Source organism: Podospora pseudopauciseta, chromosome 4, assembly GCF_035222475.1.
Source record: "Podospora pseudopauciseta strain CBS 411.78 chromosome 4, whole genome shotgun sequence".
NCBI classification, from domain to species: Eukaryota; Fungi; Ascomycota; class Sordariomycetes; order Sordariales; family Podosporaceae; genus Podospora; species Podospora pseudopauciseta.
In genome coordinates this window covers 2766722-2785576 of record NC_085894.1, presented here as the reverse complement: position 1 = coordinate 2785576, position 18855 = coordinate 2766722, and the positions used below count along the sequence as shown (strand labels likewise).

Genomic DNA, 18855 nt, shown 5'->3' with positions numbered 1-18855 from the left:
CTGCCAACCACCACTTCTTTGGATCTACACACATCCATGCCTCACATCACTTCCCAGCTGCATGGGCACACACATGGGCTGACCCCACCACTCCCTCGAACGCCCACACCAGAGACGACGTTGACGGTGAGCATCCGCTTGAACTTACCTGAAAGTGTGAATGCCTGGGTTGTCAATGCTCCTTAAACTCCACCATGGGAGATCAGCTCCAGTCGGGATGTCTCGTTGTCAAGGGCGTCAATCCTGTTTGCTTGCCATGCCGCCCTTGGCCGTCGCTTCACATGCCGCGGGCTGGTACACAGCGCCTTCTGGACCTGGACAAGAGATGATTCTCTGGATCTTGGGCGTCGATCTGACCTTGACGATAACTGAGGTCGTAAGAGTCAAGAGAACGGAAAGAGGGGAGATCCCGCCAGGGTGGGTTGGCTAGGTAGCTAATTTTGCTGAAACAGTATGAAGACTCCTTTCTCAAGTCCATGGGTGAAGCACTCTGTTTGCCTTCGTCATCACCGTTTGACACCGGACGCACGATGCGTCCACCATTGTGGGCTCATCCTGGTCCCGGCGCCCACCCCCTAAAGTAGGCAAGCCACCGTTCAGGGGTCTGACATCCATCTTCGAGCAGGGAAGCTCATATACAGTCATGGGATAATCTTAGGATTGATCAAGTATATAACATCTCGACTGCTTCCCTCCAGCACTCACCTTTTCTCCTCACCAGGCGCAACGCGACCTTTCTAGCAAAGCCATTCATTTTTTGAGCCATTCCTTCGTTTTCTTTCGAACTACATTCATTGTATACCTACACTCACTTCATTGACTGAAGACATTTCTTCCGATCTCTTATCATCACCAACCAACACCAAGTTACAATCCACATATCCCCGCTAGACGGACCTGCTCAACGCTTTTAGCACCACCATCCTTACGATTCGAAATCAACCCTTCAAGATGCCTTCCTTCACCTCCAAGACTCTCCTCGCCGCTTTGGCCGGTGCCGCTGCTGTCAACGCCCATGGCCACGTTAAGAACGTTGTCGTGAATGGTGCCTCCTTCCAGGGCTACGACATCAACAGCTTCCCTTACACTCAGAACCCTCCCAAGGTTGCCGCCTGGACCGCTTCCAACACCGACAATGGCTTCGTTGGCCCCGAGTCTTTCGCCTCTAGCGACATCATCTGCCACAAGAACTCGGCCAACGCTCAGGGCCGCATCGTTGTTGCCGCGGGTGACAGCGTCTTTGTTCAGTGGGACACCTGGCCCGAGTCTCACCACGGCCCCGTCATTGACTACCTTGCCTCGTGCGGTAACACTGGCTGCGACAAGATTGAGAAGACTGCTCTCGAGTTCTTCAAGATCGCCGAGGCTGGTCTTGTCAACGGTGCCCAGGCCCCTGGCCGGTGGGCTTCCGATGTCCTCATTGACAACAACAACAGCTGGATGATCAAGATTCCCGCCAACATCCGCCCCGGCCAGTACGTCCTTCGCCACGAGATCATCGCCCTTCACTCCGGCGGCGACCTCAACGGCGCCCAGAACTACCCTCAGTGCTTCAACATTGAGGTCACTGGTTCCGGCACTGTCCTTCCCCAGGGTGTCAAGGGTACTTCCCTCTACACTCCCACCGACGCTGGTATCCGCTTCAACATCTACCGCTCCCTCGACAGCTACCCCATCCCCGGTCCCGCTCTCCCCGCCGGCTTCGCTCCCGTTGCTCAGGGCTCCTCCGCCATCGTTTCCTCTGCCACCGCTATCACCGGCGCTGCCACCAACGCCCCTGCTCCCATTGCCACCACCACCGCTGTCAACGTTGTCCCCAGCCCTACCACTATCGTCACCTCTGTTGTCCAGACCTCTGCTGCTCAGACCTCTGCTGTTCAGACTGCCGTGCCTGTCCAGACCAGCACTCGTCCTATCAGCACCCGCCCCCAGCCTACCCGCTGCCCCGGTCTCGGTCGCCGCCACCTCCGCAAGGTCGCCCGCGCTTAAGCGGTCAACCTCTTTTCGAGAGAAGGAACTTTTTCGATTCTTTGATGTGCATACGAAGCAAACATTTTTAAGCCTGGTGCACCACAAATTTATGGGCCCCCGGCTGATGGCTTGCTCCCATTCTTGAGGGATCAGAGGCTGGGGATCCCAAAACAAAACTACAAGTTTTATTCTCATGTATATATGGCTTTGCTACTTTCTTCTTCTTTTCGTACACTATTTGGTTTCCTCCCGGGGACTTTTATCTGGGAGTAGACGGCATATGTAGTCAACGACTGGCTCACATGGATGACCCTGGGTTAGACAAACATGACTTTTTGTTCAAAGTCTTTTTCCTTGATGCATGGTGATTGTTTCTGTGACCTCGACGACGTTTGACTCCGTCCGTGATATCATCGAAATGTCTAAAACATGTTTACTAAATATATCCACGATGGCAGACCAATCCAAAATGCCGGGAGTCATCGCCAGATTCACCCGCAAATGAACCCGCATTGCTTCTGTCAAGATGTCAGGTACCGAACCCATACCAAGAGATCCCAAATGTCCGGATGGCTATGTACTGCATAGACGTAGATGCGCACCAGTCGTCTTCCGGCTAAACAGCCGCTTCTGACGCCATTACTTTGGCAGCAGATGGCTTTGGATAGATGTTAGCAAAGAGGGGGCATTCCGTGATTGATTTGACAAAAGTCACGCTCAACAGACAGATCCTTCAAAATTAAGAGTGAAAGTAACTAAGAGAAAACAACAAAAAAGAACAGAAGAGTACACGGAACAAAGTGGAACAGCCCTATGATGCGACTAGAAGGGGGATTGTAAATGTCCACCAATCACCTCCCCCGAATCTTCCCAATTCGGCATTTCTCCGACTCGACGACCTCCCTTCACCCATCTTCCGCATGCAATTCTCCAGCAAGGTGTTCGGCGGCGGTAGCATTTGATGGCCCATCCGCCAAGATAGGTAAGATTCACGATTTTCCGCGCCTTCACAAGATCTATCTCGCATATGATCTACGGAGTACCGGCTTGTGTCTCTATAATACCACCCCATGAACCCTCCCGTGCAAATCCCCCTCCTCTTCACCACCTCCCCTTTCCCACCTTACCCAACCGCCAAAATGCACCTCCTCCCCCTCCTCCTCCCCGTTCTCGGGCTGATCCCCTCAACGGCAGCCCAATCTCGCACCACCCCCCCATCCTCCTCCTGCATCCGCGTATCCAAGACCCCCTCAGCCCACTCGGCCCAATTCTCAACCCTCTCCTCCGCCATCACCTCCCTCTCCACAACCTCCACTTCCCCCGTCTGCATCTTCCTCTACCCCGGCACCTACCAAGAACAAGTCCTCATCCCCGCCGCCATCAAATCCCCCATCTCCATCTACGGCTCAACCACCAACTCAGCCTCCTACACCTCAAACTCCGTAACAATAACCCAGTCCAAATCCCAAGCCAACACCGGCGCCTCCAACGACGAGACGGGCACCGTCCGTGTAAAAGCCAACAACGTCAAGATCTACAACCTCAACATCGTAAACTCCTACGGCAAGGGGTCGCAAGCCGTAGCCCTGTCCGCATACGCCGACAGCGGCTACTACGGCTGCTCCTTCCAAGGGTATCAAGACACCGTCCTCGCCAACCGGGGGAAGCAGTATTATTCCCGCTGCGAGATCGTCGGGGTGACGGACTTTATCTTTGGACAGGAAAGCCCGGCTTGGTTTGAGAGGTGCGATATTAGAGTGCTGTCGTCTTCGGTAGGATATATTACTGGTAAGTCCCCTCCCTCACCTCCCTTGAACAGGGCTGACATCGGGGGTAGCGTCTGGGAGATCAAACTCCGCCTCGCCAAACTTCTATGTCTTCAACAACTGCAACATCGCAGCCAAGTCAGGGCAGAGCGTGAACAACGGGGCGTTTTACCTGGGTAGGCCGTGGAGGGAGTACGCCAGGGTTGTGTTTCAGAGTACGGCCATGAGTGGTGTTGTCAATGGGGCGGGATGGAGGATTTGGAATGCGGGGGATGAGAGGACGTCGAATGTTTACTTTGGGGAGTATGCCAACTCGGGCCCGGGGGCGGGCGGGACGAGGGCGAGCTTTGCGAGGAGGTTGGGGGGTCCGGTGGCAATCGAGACGGTGCTGGGGGGGGACTATAAGGGGCAGGGCTGGTTTGATGGGAATTATGGAATGTGAGAGAGTCATAAAGACGTGTTGCTGGGACCTGGTTATAAAAATGTTTTCGAGTTGGGGGGTGCAGGTTTAAACGCTTCTGTATCGTTGAAAGGCAAAGCAAGCTCGATAAATATCATGTCATCATGTTGTGACAGAACGGCAAGGGACTTTGACGACTCTATCACCTATGAATTTATTAAAGAGAAGAGATAGGAGAGAATTTGTTCCCGAGGGGGGGTCTATAGTCGTCGCCAGAAAGAGGAAGGAACACGATATGGCAAAGTAGCTGCTATTACGCAAACATCATATGCCTCCGCAGCAAGCAGTGTTTCGCCTGACCGACAGCCTACGGAAACGGCAGTGGAAAGGCATGGTGCGGTCGCACCTATTCTGTAAGGGGCTGCAACCTCTAATGACCAGGAAAGAACGGGCAAGCAGTTGAGGAAGGATGGGTGATGGTTGCGGGCTTACAGTAGAGGAAGTAGCCTCACAGCAAGCTTCTCTCCTCAAGTCAGGAGGCAAGAAGACGGCCGCCCCAAAAAGAGATCGAACCCTCAACCTGTGGCATTCCAGCCTCAGGAATCACTGGGATGGGGGGTGGGTTTCCGAGAGATCAGAGCGACCGGGCAGCAGGTGTAAAGGAATCCACGTTGCGTCGCGGTTGGACCGATAGGCCATACTGCCTGTCCACCCACTCCTTTGCTCTCAGATATCAGGGTGCGCGAAAACCTTGGTTATGAAGGGAGGGAAGGAGCGACGTCGCATGTGGCATGATTGGCAGGCACAACCGCTGGCTCTTTCCTACATTGATGTTGTTACTAGCCGATGCCTGTCTTTCCACAATTGCTTGTTTGGGTTACTCAAACTCTCAAGGATATCTGCATATTTCCGACACGCAAGACTTTTCGAGAAGGTGATATGATCTCTTATCATTGTTAGCTGCTACAGTCCATATTTATATCTCCCTTGGAGGATGCAGCGTGTGGGTTGGATGAGCTCCAAGATGTACTTTCTATATCCTCACATCATCTGGTTTTGCCTGTGTGGTCTAACATAACTCTATTCAGAACGATATTCATGACAACCCTCGAGATGGCCAAGAAACGGCACGTCCAAGACCCCTGGCGCTATCCCCAAAATAAACAGCAATGTGGATCGCTTGTCTTCATTCCAACCAATCGGCCGCCGAGCGCATGAACTGGACCCTGATCAGCAACGCCCCACCGCCCAACCTTGGCGTAGCGTCGCCAACGAATGCGCAACGGCTGAACCATTCAAACTGCTCAAACGGCGCATTCATCTCAGACAGGTTTTATGTTGTAGGGTTGGGCATTGGGTGGCCTAGGCCCCTAGTGGCTAGGAGAAATTTCGATCGAGAAAGGGATGGGTTTGGTTTCGTGGATGGGAGAGAAAGAAAGACGCGTTTGTCATTTGGCATCACTCAGTCGACCTGTTCACGGGTCTCACATCATCGCATGACGGAGATTTTGGGACACACACCGCTCTTCATTCCTCGCTTTTCAGTTGTCTGGTAGACAACCATCTTCAAGTATCTTTCACGATTTAAAATTTTAGTGATATGATCTAGATCTTGTTTTTATCTTTCAGTTTTCCTCCTCAACCTCACTCACCATCGCGACTTTGACGAACTCTTTCCATCACCAACAATCACAATGACACTTCCGAACCCCTTCTCCCGCAGCTCACCACCACCACCACCACCAATAACAACAACATCCAACATCACCACTCCCAAACCCGACATTGAAACTGCCATCCGCCCCATCTCCCCTCCCGACAACGCCAGCCTCCCACCAAGCACAACCATCACCCTCTCCCCTCCTGCCCTTCCCCTCCCCCCAACAAACAAGCTCACAACCCCCCAGTTCATCTACCTCTTCCTCCTCGACGGCCTCGGCGCCCTGATCCTATCAGGCGGCATCAACTTTGCAATCGCCTACGCAATGTACACCGCCCCTCAGTACACCACCAGCCCTGGCACCAACCCAGACGGAACCCCCCAGCCCCCAGACAAGATCACGTTATGGTCCTTCCCCTCGACGCTGGCGGGCGACGCGGCGGTAACCATCATCCTCCAATGTCTCGTCACCTGGCTCATTGAGCTGTTCCTTGTGAACCGTGACCTCAAGACCGGGGGTGTGCCTCCCATAGGAATGTTCGGCTCTTCTTCTCTGCTCAGTAACAACAGATTGGTCAGGTGGCTTTGCTCGTTACCGACGACGGTGCCGGTGGTGTCATCTGGGGGTGATGAGAAGGGGGGTAGGGGCCGTCCGGAAGAGGTTGTCGTCTCTGTGTCGCCTTACCCATCATCGGGGGCCGGAATTCTTGGATGGGGAGGGTTCCTCTTGGGCCAGGCGGCGAGGAGCATGCTTGTGGCGGTGGTCAGTTTTTTGATCTTTTGGGGGCCGACGGTGGGGTTGTTGATTGCTGCCGGGAAGGCAAACGGAAAGGGGGACTGGGAGTATGATGCTACTTGGACGCCGCAGGTGTTTAAGCTTGTTTTGGGAGGAGTGTTGGGGTTGGTGACTACGCCGGTCATGGCCGGGGTTTGGCTTGTTAGGGCTGGGTTGGTTATGGGGGAGGGCGATAATGAGGAGGAGGAGGGCGGAGAGCAGTGAACGGGTTGATAATTCGGATATTGGGATATGTGAATACATGGGACTATTGGGTATGATAAACAAGAGATGGAAGTAATGAGGGAAGAGAGAGAACGGCATCCAGCTTAAAGGACATGTGAACAGAAGAGATGGAAATAATGAAGGAAGAAACGAAAACCAGGCTTGGAACTGGCCGGGTACGACAACAACGGCAACAGGATATAGCTTTCGAACGAAACGCAAATATATAGACGTAGGATCAAACACTACTGGATACGAGACTGGATATGGACGGTATATATCAACTAGGTAGATACATAATATAATACTGATAACTCCCCACACACAGCACGCTCATGCAGGGGGCAAAAACGAAGTAAACAACACCCCCTGAATCAAGGCATACAAAACCATAAACTTGACAATATATCCACCCACCTTCTCGCCCCGAATCAAGCTCCCGGCCACCCACCAATACCACAGCGGATACCCAGACGATATCCTCGTGATAATCTGCACATGGTACATGGCAATAGCAAGCACAGCAAGCACTACTTGAGCCGCCGCTGCAGACTGAATAAGCGATGTCAGTTGGGCCGACTCGACGGGTTTGGCGGCAATCACAGGCTGCCGAGCCGATGTGGGTTGCTCCACTCCCGATCGAACTAGGATCGCCAGCATCGGGGTGGCGAGCAAAAATAATGGGAGATTAGAAATCGTCCAGTAGCGGAGGAAGCCGACATTCCTGAACGTCAAAGGAAAAATTTGAGTAAGCAGGTGATGTTGGCGGAAAATACCGGGAGGCAAGAAAACTTACCAATAGTGCTCCTGGACAAAGGTGAAGATGCTCGGTAAGTAAGCCTCACACCATGGCCGAGGATCTACCCCGGAAGCACCGGAGCAAAACTGCCCATAAGCGATGGCCTGAGGGATTATGGACCCTAGAGCTACGCAGATACCCCCGATGCCCAATGCAACAAGGCGGCGGATGGTGTCGAAAGGCTTATGCGGCAGATTCGGGAGGTGCCGCAGAACTTCCCAGGCAAATGGGATACCATTCAGAATGCCGTTGCTTCGGAAGGCTGTGGCCAGACCAAAGAAAATCCCTGCGAGCACCAAATATACATCACGAGTAAGTGCACGACTCTCAGCTTGGCTACTCAGTGCAAAGAGAAGATATCCGGTAAAGGCCAGAAAGGCGTAGGAGCTTTCCATGTAAGGCGCCGTGAGAAACATGCCAGCAGGCGAGACGATGTGCAGCAGAGCCGCAACCAAAGATAGAGTGCGGTCCCGCCACACAACCTGTCCGAGGCGGAAGAGCACAATCACCGAGAGAAAATGTGCCGTATTGGCGACAGTGACGCCAATGACAGCTTCAGGGAGAACACCCCCTTCTGCTGGGGGAGCGATGCCAACATGTCTTGCACCTACCAGATTGTGAACACCATGTGTCAGCATTCCATATTGATGGAGATATATATGAATGTAACCAACAAAGATCACCAAACGCTTCATGGCCTCTGCATCGCGGTCCCGTTGACAAGTGTCCCATCAACTTACCTTGAAGAATCCCTCTGACCACGATGGGCAGGCCAGCACCAAAGGCCCATTCCTGTTCATATATATATCCTCGTTTTGCAGAACTGAGAAAGTAAATGGCATCCCAGCTGGCAAACCGCGAGACCAGACCACCAGAAAGACCTAATGGCTGCTGAGCCCGTTGTTGGCCCGTCGTTGCCGCTTCCACGCCACCGTGCACCAAGAGGTCGGCGGACGTGTCATAGGCGTCGCCCACGAGGGTGCTTCCCAGGGCAATGGCAAACAAGACAGCTTTCCATATCAGAAATGCGGTCACCAGCGTTCTGTATGGTTGGGCACTACTGATGATGCGGGTGCTGGGCGTCGTGGTGGTGGGGGCATGAGCACGGGGGCTCTTGAAGCTGGGGGATGAGGCTGTCATGGTCGGGTGAACTAGAATGCCGGGTTCAACGTCCAAACCCACATGTCTCCGAAGATGCAAGTCTAAAAACGAAAATTAATTTCTCCAAAGACAACGCCACAGCAAAGCAGAATGCGAGATGCTGTGCCGGTTTCTGCTCGTTGTTGTAACGGCCGGCCTTTGGTTCATGAAGGACGTTTTGGCAACTCAGGTTTCGGTTGGCAGCACTGGATGTGGGGCATGCAATTGAAACAAGGTGAGGCTGGTGGGTCCCACTCTGATGTTCAAAGGGTGGCTTGGAGAGGTGGCTTTCCACGTTTTTCTCGAAACTTGCCAGTTGAAGATGAGTGGCCCTGAGCGCCGATCATTCGTCAGCCGTTCGGATCATGACGGCGGCCGTATTCTTCGGGTTCAATAATTCACGTCAGGCCTTCCTTGGGATATCAGTCCTCCCAACAGAATCGCAAAAATGTGGTTGGTGTCTCCCACCTCAACGTCATAATCATATCATAGTCTTGGAATTCCAAAGAATCCATCTTGAATTAATCATGATTCGTGTGATCATGGGTGTTCGAGGCTTTTTCGTCGAATATCTCGGCAACATTACAAGACTGCGAACGGGTATCGGTGTCGTGAAAGCTCCGGGTCCCGGGCGGGGCGGGTGGGGCTCCCGAGCCCGTGCCAAGCATTCTCGGCACAGGAACCCGATGAATGACTTTGCAGGTTCATCCGATGACAATTATGAGCTGGCCGGGAAAGCTCGATGTCAATAGAGTGCGAAATACTTTTGACAGGCTGTGGCAGTGTGGGTGACTTCTACTTCGTAGGAAGTCCTTAATGCTTCGGTTGTCATTCCCCAGGGGAGGGAAAGGTACTCCCGCTTCCAGATGTCACCACACCATGCCGACTTGCCAAGCCAATGCAGCAGAACAACCTCCTGTGTAACCTGGAGTAACCTTGCTTCCCACGCTGCCATCAACTTGTTCCTGGTCTCGAAACAAAGCTCAGCTTCTTGTGATCGCTTCTTCCAACGTCTTACCTGCCCAGAAACATCGACATGTTTGATTGGAAGCCAAAAAAAAACGCATTGGTTCATCCGATGCTGCGAGAACAACACACCTCGCCGAAGGAACCCACTTTCATCCCTAGACTGAGACCCGGCCTCTCTGGGTACTGCCCGGTCTCCCTTGGTCGAGCAGGCTGACCGCCTCGCAACCTCTTCCCAAATGTGCTTCTATTTTTCTCATTGTCGCGCAGTTGATCAAGTCTTTGTCGAGGGTATTTGAAGTCTAAAGATCGGCGCCTCCCGGACTGTTCAACATCAGTCAATATCGAAATCGACCCGGCCGCATGGTACCGTGGCCCTTTCACACTTCCCAAATCATCGGCACCTTTTGATTGCCCCAAACCCGTTCCAGCAACCAGAATCTCCCGCGCTGTGCCCCTCCACCCGCTGATTTTCATGGTCCCCACGAGCTGCAAAGAGCCCACAACGGAGCCGGGAAGCACGAGGTTTTCCGCTCCTCCCACAGCTTTAGCTTCGGCCTTATTGGCCACGCGCCAAATACACTGGCAGCCGCGCCGACTGGGCGTTGGACGGCGTTCAGCTAATTAAAACCAACGCCAGCTCCTCTTGCAGCGGCTTCGTGGTTCATCAATTCGGCCTCCCTCCTCTGAGGTGAACCATTGACCGCTCAACTGCTTAACACCTTCTCCAGCTTTCTCTATTCTCAACATTCTTTCGCTACTTATTAACAAGCAGCAACCACGCCATCCCGAACCCACAAACAGCATTACGCTCGCTCTCTTTCAACCACCAGGCTCCCACAGACCCATAGGCGCAAGATCAATTGCGAAGCCGGCATTGACTTGTGATACTGTCAGACAGACACGACAGTGGCACCAAAAACGACGGGCAGCACGCTACATCTCGCACCGCTCGATCGATCGATGGCAGCTGCTGTAGCTTGCCGGCTACTGTTGTGACTTGCAGATTCGCTTGCCTCGGCAGCTTGGCTTGCCGCTCGTCACTCCTCCGTCACAACCGGTTGATCCTCCAAGAAGAGGAGGCAACTTCAACCAGTGGAGTTGCCCACTCCTGACGTCGACGCCCGGTGGAGGTGCTATCGCGAGCACCGCCCCAGGGTAGCTGGAGCTGTTGGATCACAACAGCTGGAACAGCCTCCAAACCACCAACCCCACACCATCTAACGCAGGGCCGGTCCTTTGCAGCTTCCAATCCCAACTCCACGTTAATTTTCTGTTTTTGTACTTTGCGCCGTCTTTTATCCTTTTCCATGCGTGTAGGAAGTAACGTATAATAATGTTTCTTCACTCGGGCGCGAGCCTCCATGGCCATGAATATTCGAATCGCCCTTCACCATCTACACCTCCAGCCGCCACCCACAACCTACGAAGCCCATTATTACGCTCCGCCTTTGCGCCACCAAAACAACGGGTGAACGTGGATGGCGCCTCCGCCCCCATCCGCCAACGTCCGGCGTCTGATTACATCCCCCGCGCCCTTTCACCCGTTGTGCGCTTTCGCGTGGACCCCGAGGAGGACGCCCCTCCTCAAACGCCCGCCATGCCAGAACCACCATCGGATTCGGAGCTTAGTGATGTAACGAATCCGAATGCTAGTACACTAACAACCCGGTCCACACCACGGCGGCATCGCCATAGAGTCCAGCGCAAGAGCACCACTTACGGCCTTGGATATCCCACCCCGAAGCTCCTTGACAAGACCAAATATGTGCGCAAGGTGTTGCCGAGGCTTCTTCTCCAGCTTCAGTTGGTATCGGCTGATGGACGGTCAAGACCAGTGCTTGAAGTGTTTCCTTCGAGTCGAATCGCCGGTCCGGTTATAGCTCCCCGGTTGGCAAAGAGGTTTCCAGGAATATTTGGGGTCAAGCACTCATTGGCTTACGATGACATTGTTTTGGTGAGGAGGGACGACGATCATGTGGAAAGCGACAGCACCGAAGGTGACAGCGACGAGGCGCTCGAGAAAAGGAGACTCGTTGCCGTCTATAGCCCCTTGCGCCATTCGGACGAGGCTGAAATCGTGTTGGATGACGGGACGGTGTGGGTTGCCAGGCCACTGCCAAATGGCTCTTGGGACTTTGCGCACACCGATGATAATGGCAACACCACCACAGCCCGATGGGCTCGCAGGCACAAATCGGCACCAACATCGCATCCGACAGAGCCGAGTACACCATCGTCTACAACAACGCCGCAAACCCGCTTCACATTCAGCATGATCAACCCCCTCACTCGCAGGCATCCAGTCATGGCATCTCTTACGCCTTCATCTCTAGACATCCGCGACTCCTATGCTTCTGTTTCGAACCCATCCAATCGATATCAACCCCCGCGGCACGGCCGCGGCCGCTCTCTCTCCAACGTAACCTGCAGCACTGTTCCAAATTCTCCATCTCAGCAATCATCATTGTGTTTCTCCACTGACGGTGAAAGCGACTCCGGTCTTGGGATGCCGGTTTCTCTCACCCAGGAAATGGCCGAGGGACCAGTTCACCTAATCGATGAAGCGACCAAGAATCTCATTTCCGTGACAGCTCTCTGGGTGGCTCTTTCTTCAGGCTGGTCACCAGCCCACACACCCACTAACAGCGGCCCAGAATCCGCAGCGGCCACGCCATGTACAGCGGTCACACGTGTTGGGCGCAGCCGCAGGAATACCTGGGGCAGCAGAGCCTCCAACGCATCTGACGCCGGGCAGCGATCCGAATGCGCAGACCTCGTTATGGGGATCACCAAGCGGAACTCGCTTCCCGCGCAATGTCTGATTGAAGAATCGGACCACAACAAGCGATCGGCTACACCTACCAGTACCCCGGTTATCTCCCGCTCGTCAACGCCCGTATCGAACATGTCCACCAACAACCCCAAAGCAGCCCCCCGCAGAGCGACAAGCACAGGCGCGGCTTACATGCAGAGGCGGCTTCAAGCGAACTCCACCTCTGAAGCTACAGTAGCTGAAGTAGCAGAGATGAACGCGGCCAAGAAGACTGCGGTTTTGTCCCAGGCCCAAGCCCACCCCGAAGCACCAGTTTCCGCGCCCCAGCCAATTGCTCCGATCCGTCCTTCACTCAAGGCTGAGGGGAGCAACATTCATAGGAACAGCAGTATCACCATCAAAGTTGTCTCCTCGCCAGATAGGGAGACGCATGGAGTGATGGTGAAGAGGAGCAGGAGCTTGTTTGGCTCTTCCAAGAGAGCGAGCAAGTGCACTGTGACGGAAAGGAACCTGGGGGAGGGGTTGGATTCTCCTGGGAAGGAGAAGAAGAGGTTGAGGGAGAGGCTGTCGAGGTGGATGTGTAGACTCGGGGGATCTTCTTCGCGCTAGAGGATTGCGAAGAGGAGGGCAAGGAGGGTGTTTAGGGGGGTTGTTGCTGGGGTTCATGCTTGTGATGTGTTGTTCTGAGAGTGGATGTCAGGATGGCGGTTGTCAGTGTGAGTGACAGTGTGTATGTCTTGTGTCTGCATGTGTACTGCAAAATACCCACCTTATTTTGGCTCGTGCAGAAGGGATAGAAATGAAGGAAAGGAAATTAGTGAGATACCCCCATACAGTATAAGACTGTTGAGTAGAAAATCCAATTGACTCAGGATACCTATTCATTACTGTTCTGTGGATACCGGTGTTGCTGTGCGTGTGTGTTGTTGCCCTGTAAAGACAACCAAAAATGGAAAGAAAGTAAACAAATAAAGTGGTGGGATAAGGGGGGTTAGTGCCAAGACTTGACCTGGTCAGCTTTGGCAACCACTGTCAAAACAACAACTCTTGAAACTTGAATCAAGAAAAGGACCATGTCCGACTCTGTCAACCATACGAGCTTTTTATAGTCTCGATCGCCCTCTTCCCACTATAGTGCCAGGCAAACCTCACAATCGCCGGTAAAAGACACTTGTGATACAGTGCCGTGCCTGATAAACAGCACAGCACAAAGAGAACTTATCAAGACCGTCCTGCCCGGACATTGTGAGGATCTGACCGGGCAACACAGACTGTAACTTCCTGTTTTGTTTCCTTTACTATCACAGCATAAACCATACCTGAGAGGCATATGAGAAATCTACCCGAATGCTTTTTAGACAGACTTTTTCAACTCACTTTTTGACTATTTGACCAAGCCCTCTGCATGTAAACGTTCTTCACAAAGCCAGTGGGCATCAAGTAGGCAAATATAACTGCTTGACCACCACCTTGCTGAAGTGGGTAGGTATCCCATCCAAAAGCCCCAGCTCCGCTCGGCAGTACGTACCTGAGCCCAAAACCTCGTATCTTGGACACCTCCCGTCAAGGCTTTCTCCTCCTCCAGAGACTCACCTATTCCTTCTACTCCTTTTCTTTCTGCTGCTCTTATTCTTTCTATTCCGTCTGCTGCCCCTTTTCGACCCCCCCTTGCTCGTTTCCTATCCAACGCAGCAAATCGACGAAGCATCTCATCAATCTTATCCAGCTCTGCCTCGTCGAGGTGATCAGGTACCTCGGCTCCGTGCTCCGCAAGCGCCTTCACCGGCCCCGGTCAAATGCCAGGACCAATGCCCCTCCACAGCCCTCGCCGATGCATCGCTCATCGCTTCCCTTCTTCCTGCCCCGCCAGTTCTTCTCCGTCGCCTCCTCCAGCAACACCTTCGCAAAGAACCCTTCAGGATCCCATGATGCCATTATGGAATCCACTGCAGACGCCAGCAGAAAGCCCGTCTCCGTCTCGCTGCTATCCGGGGGCGTAAGCGGCGCGTCCAGCTTGATCCCGTCCCCATAATCAAGCAGGACTTTCAAAATGTCGCCAAACATTCGGAATGCCATGTTGTAATAGGTGATATCGGCAGCGGCGCAATTGCCAACAAAAGTCCATCTCGTGTCGTGTTTCCGTCGTGGTCGTTGTCTTCCTTGCGGGGGAGGGTCCTAGGTCTTAATCGCACAGGGTGCACGACACCATTCTCACCTGCGATTGGGTTAATCCGTGCTGGGACAAGCTTCCATATGTGGTTATTCAAGTTCAGTTATCTCACCAAGTACGCCTTCATCCCCGTCCCTGGTTGTGGAGCTGTGGCTTTTAAAATGTTTGCTCATGTGGCCTTGGAAGGCTTAAGGTTTTGACGGCTGGGAGGAGACAACCCCTCTCACTGATAAGCATCAGGCATCGAACCCCAAAGTTGATTTATCGAAGCAGTACTCTTCGTTGGAACTATCTCCCAAACACCCAGTTCCCTTCAAACCCACCACTCCCGCAAGGTTATGTACGTACAAGCCACCTCCCCACCGCATAAAAATACACACCAAGCCAAAGGGTATCCACACAATCGTGATCAGTATATCCCTTTCTCTCCCTTTCCATTCCATTTCGAGTCGAAAACATCGACCCAAACCCAAACAAACCATGATGCCGTGCCGCTTAGATTCACCAACCCAGAATGCCGCCCAAATTGAAAGAAACAACGAGACCTCCGAACCCCAACTCCTGCAATAACACCTTTTGAAACATCATATCCTTCCACTCACTCCTCCTCACCATCGGCAACCTCATTAACCCACCCTCTGCTCATCTCAACAGCTTGCTCCCACTTCTTGAACAGCTTCTCTGCTTGTTTCCTCTCCATATTCGGCTTGAACACCTTCCTACCGGCCTGATTCACATCCTTCAGGTCATTCAACTCCTTCCAGACACCTGTTGCCAGCCCAGCAGCAATGGCTGCACCCAAGGCTGTCGTCTCTCTCATGCCTGGACGATCAACCGGGATGCCCGTGATATCGGCCTGCGTTTGCATGCAGAGGTCAGAGTTTGACAGGCCACCATCAACCGCAAGAGACTCGAGTTTGGCATTGGAGTCCTTTTCCATGGCGTCCAAGATGGCCTTCGTCTGGAAACACGTGGCTTCCAGTGTGGCCCGAGCAATGTGACCTTTTTGTGTGTGTTGCGTGATGCCAACTAGACGCATACGTTAGCAATTAAGGGGCAATGCAGAGCGGGGAGAGAGGTGTGCTTACAAATTGTGCCCTTGGCATCATCAATCCAATAGGGGGCAAACAGACCACTGAAAGCGGTGACAAAAACAACACCGCCGTTATCCTCGACTGATTCGGCCAGCTCAGTGATGGCGCTTGACTTGTCAACAAATCCCAAGTTGTTCATGAGGAACTTGACACCGGATCCGGCGACGGCTATGCTTCCCTCCAAGGCGTAGACGGGCTTGCGGCCACCGCCAAAGTCGTAGGCGACTGTTGCCAAAAGACCATATTTTGAAATGACCGGCTTGGTACCAACGTTGTAGAGTAAGAAGCAACCGGTGCCGTAGGTGTTTTTGGCTTGACCCGGACTGAAACCACACTGGCCGACCAACGCACTAGACTGGTCTCCCAGGCACCCAGCAATCTGCACTCCCGACAATGCGCCCTTGGCAATTTTTCCAAAGCAACATGGATCTGATGATGGAACGATCTTGGGAAGGTGGATCTTGCTTCTGTCGATACCAAAGAACTTGAGCAGATTGTCGTCGTACTGGAGAGTGTGCAGGTTCATAAACATGGTTCTGCTAGCATTTGTGCTATCGGTGACATGGATGGGCTTTGCCGCCTTCGCCCCGCCGTTGAGCTTATATATCAGCCATGAGTCGACTGTTCCAAAGGCGAGGCGACCCTCCTCATAGGCTTGTTTTACGGCCTCGACATTTTCGATGAGCCACATGAGCTTGACACTGCTGGGGTATGTTGATAGCGGCAGACCACAAAGGTCTGTCAATGTGTCGGCCTGGTCACGGGACTTGAGGTCCCTCACCAAATCTTTGGTTCTGGTATCGGGCCAGACAATGGCGTTGTAAAGGGGCTCGCCGGTGTTGTTGTCCCATACTACTGTCGTTTCTCTTTGATTGGTGATGCCAATGGACCGAATGTCTGATTTTCGGTACCCCTGATCGACAAACTTGCGCATCGCCTCATCGATGCATTCCTCCACGGAGGCGAGAAGCTCCAACGGTTCGTGCTCGTGCCATCTGTAGATCAATACTGTGTTAGCAGAGGGGTCTCCGCAATGAGCGACACATGCGGAGGTGGAGGCGGATGAGGCAGGGAAGCGGAGACCAAAGCAACGGGATGCGGGTCAGGTGGCGGGCTCTTCTACATACCCGGATTTAGGATACAGGTTCTCGAACTCGAGTTGGTGACTGGCAACTGGGTCGCCTTCTCCGTTGAATATTAGGAACCGAGATGACGTTGTTCCCTGGTCGATACTGCCCACAAACCAGTGGCGCCGCTGTTCCTCAGGTGTCTCCTCAATGCCCCGCGGCAGGTGTTTATCATGGTGCGGATGTAAGTTGGGCGTCTCGAGGGTGGGAATGTGGTCGGGGTACAGAGGGGTGATGGTTGCTTCGGGCTTCTTCAGGGAGTCGAGGTTCAGCGTGGGTATGTCTATCACCATGCCGCCTTCTTCGAAGCGAATGGGGTTGAAGTCGCCAAGGTCACCCATGCTGTGTGCTGTTGTTGTTGTTGTTGATGATGATGATGTGTTGTTGTTCTTCCGGGGCGACCAGGCAGTAGAGTGAAAAGGTCGAAGGCGCTTCTGCTGCAGAGGATTGAGTCGAGGGGGGGCGATAACAGGATATGGCGGATGAATAGGATATGAATGCGGTACCGAACGGGGCACTGTAGGGGGTGGTACTGCCGGGACTGATAAAGGAGAGACGGCGCGGGGTTGGAGGGACGGAATGCGGGCAGGCTGACAGACCAGGAGGGGTACGTCATCTAAGGCCTGGCCCTAGCTATTCTCACAACTCTGTTTAAGCCGAGCGCGGGAGTAGTAGACGGACAGCGCCCCAATGGGAACAATACTTCGATTGGCTTTGTTGCTGTTGCTACTACAGCTACGGCTGGTATGGCTGATACAGCTGGGACGGCCGGTCCATGACCACGACCACGACCGCGAGATTTGCTGCTGCCACATTAGGGGCGTGTGTTGTGTAGACCTGGTCAGGTAGGTAGTAGTTTTAGTCCCCGTAACGGCGTTCCAGGGGCGGTCGCAATGCAATGCGCAATGTTCGTTTCGGCTCACCCTTTTTTTCCCCTCGTTGGACAACCTGGAACTGTCGTCGCACTTTTTTCCCATGTGTGTTCTGTGTGCTCTGTGCATTTTGCAAAAGCATGTGAGCACCTCACACAGGGGTCGGCAAAGGGCTAGACCATTGGTGGAACATCTTTGCGGGGTTGACCCCTCTGTCACGGGGATCCTGGTCGGCCCTGGCAAGCGAGAGAGGCAGCGAAAGTTGGTGATAGCTCCCCCGCAAGTCACAAATATCTTTTTCACTGATGAAGGTATGCACGATGCAGAGCCAATACGAAAAGGCCCGAGTTTCGAACCTGCCCAAGTGGCTCTCTCCTTTCCTCCGGCCTGCATATCGGACACAATCTCCGCCCTGGACGCACATCAGTGAAATGCAACTTTCGGAGCCGTGTCCAGCCTACATACAGCTCACCAGGAGCATGTCCGTCGCCAGGCGTTTCCTGCCACTGCATTCCACCAGAAAGTTAAATCCGAGCAAGTAGAGCGAAATAATAGATAAAAATCCGAGAGGCCAGGGGATAACTCGGGGCTCCTTGTTTGGACTCGCACACTCGGTCTGCTATTCTTGCTTCTCTCGGAATGCCCGGTTGCCTTCGTCGAAGCCAACTCCACGTGTTTGCGGGTTTGATCAACAACTATGATGAAAGAGATATTGTAGCCGCCAGTCTCCCTGCGATATGACTGCTCTTGTTCGATGTCAACCTTGGAGCAGTGTGGCAGTGTGCCACGCGTGTTTTATGAATCTCGATCCTGAACTCTACAAGGAGACAGGAAAAGGTCACCTGATGCTCCTGGCTAGATGATCGTCGACGTTTTTGTGGAGTTTGTGTCATCGAACTAGAGAGCCGGTTTCCACGTTAAGAAGGTGTCTATGGTGTAAGAGAGCATACGGGAGTGGATAGCCTTCCTGTCAGACGCAAGGGATTGATCATATGTATGGTCCAACACAACCCTGGACGGATATCTCCGAGCGTTGTGTTGTGAAATAATACACACAAGCAAGAAAAAAGAAGCGAAAGATGAATCTAGCAAAAATAGTCGTCTGAGACGGGAA

The 18855-nt window shown here is 53.2% G+C and overlaps 6 protein-coding genes across 6 annotated transcripts; 4 read left to right on the top strand and 2 right to left on the bottom strand.

Moving 5' to 3' along the window:
* Nucleotides 1-951: 951 nt before the first annotated feature.
* QC763_407570 (uncharacterized protein) lies at nucleotides 952-1989 on the top strand (the record flags this gene model as incomplete). Its single annotated transcript, XM_062912394.1, has 1 exon — nucleotides 952-1989. One exon carries the CDS (start codon nucleotides 952-954, stop codon nucleotides 1987-1989), a length of 1038 nt encoding a protein of 345 aa, XP_062765980.1.
* A 724-nt stretch (nucleotides 1990-2713) lies between these two features.
* Nucleotides 2714-4558, top strand: QC763_407580 (uncharacterized protein). Its single transcript, XM_062912395.1, has 2 exons — nucleotides 2714-3759; nucleotides 3809-4558. The coding sequence occupies exons 1-2, from the start codon at nucleotides 3042-3044 to the stop codon at nucleotides 4177-4179; spliced, it is 1089 nt and encodes a 362-aa protein (XP_062765979.1). The 5' UTR covers nucleotides 2714-3041; the 3' UTR covers nucleotides 4180-4558.
* Nucleotides 4559-5831: 1273 nt separating this feature from the next.
* On the top strand, nucleotides 5832-6797 carry QC763_407585 (uncharacterized protein; the record flags this gene model as incomplete). Its single annotated transcript, XM_062912396.1, has 1 exon — nucleotides 5832-6797. One exon carries the CDS (start codon nucleotides 5832-5834, stop codon nucleotides 6795-6797), a length of 966 nt encoding a protein of 321 aa, XP_062765978.1.
* On the bottom strand, nucleotides 6180-9667 carry GPI18 (ER membrane glycoprotein subunit of the GPI transamidase complex-like protein). The gene is made up of 3 exons (XM_062912397.1): nucleotides 8337-9667; nucleotides 7594-8203; nucleotides 6180-7521 (listed from the first exon to the last, which is right to left on the bottom strand). Exons 1-3 carry the CDS (start codon nucleotides 8734-8736, stop codon nucleotides 7131-7133), a joined length of 1401 nt encoding a protein of 466 aa, XP_062765977.1. The 5' UTR covers nucleotides 8737-9667; the 3' UTR covers nucleotides 6180-7130.
* A 1371-nt stretch (nucleotides 9668-11038) lies between these two features.
* QC763_407600 (uncharacterized protein) lies at nucleotides 11039-13087 on the top strand (the record flags this gene model as incomplete). The annotated part of the gene is made up of 1 exon (XM_062912398.1): nucleotides 11039-13087. One exon carries the CDS (start codon nucleotides 11039-11041, stop codon nucleotides 13085-13087), a length of 2049 nt encoding a protein of 682 aa, XP_062765976.1.
* Nucleotides 13088-14825: 1738 nt separating this feature from the next.
* Nucleotides 14826-18811, bottom strand: GUT1 (Glycerol kinase). The gene is made up of 3 exons (XM_062912399.1): nucleotides 16870-18811; nucleotides 15737-16737; nucleotides 14826-15677 (listed from the first exon to the last, which is right to left on the bottom strand). Exons 1-3 carry the CDS (start codon nucleotides 17208-17210, stop codon nucleotides 15247-15249), a joined length of 1773 nt encoding a protein of 590 aa, XP_062765975.1. The 5' UTR covers nucleotides 17211-18811; the 3' UTR covers nucleotides 14826-15246.
* Between the last annotated feature and the right edge of the window lie 44 nt (nucleotides 18812-18855).

Excerpts from the sequence above, each read along its gene's own strand:
- QC763_407580 (XM_062912395.1), top strand. The coding sequence starts at position 3,042 with ATGAACCCTCCCGTGCAAATCCCCCTCCTCTTCACCACCTCCCCTTTC. Across the intron at positions 3,760-3,808 it reads TTCGGTAGGATATATTACTG|CGTCTGGGAGATCAAACTCC; the intron begins GTAAGTCCCCTC and ends CATCGGGGGTAG.
- GPI18 (XM_062912397.1), bottom strand. The coding sequence starts at position 8,736 with ATGACAGCCTCATCCCCCAGCTTCAAGAGCCCCCGTGCTCATGCCCCC. Across the intron at positions 8,204-8,336 it reads GGTCAGAGGGATTCTTCAAG|GTGCAAGACATGTTGGCATC; the intron begins GTAAGTTGATGG and ends ACAATCTGGTAG. Across the intron at positions 7,522-7,593 it reads TTTGTCCAGGAGCACTATTG|GAATGTCGGCTTCCTCCGCT; the intron begins GTAAGTTTTCTT and ends TTTGACGTTCAG.
- GUT1 (XM_062912399.1), bottom strand. The coding sequence starts at position 17,210 with ATGGGTGACCTTGGCGACTTCAACCCCATTCGCTTCGAAGAAGGCGGC. Across the intron at positions 16,738-16,869 it reads AACCTGTATCCTAAATCCGG|ATGGCACGAGCACGAACCGT; the intron begins GTATGTAGAAGA and ends ATTGATCTACAG. Across the intron at positions 15,678-15,736 it reads TGATGCCAAGGGCACAATTT|TTGGCATCACGCAACACACA; the intron begins GTAAGCACACCT and ends GTATGCGTCTAG.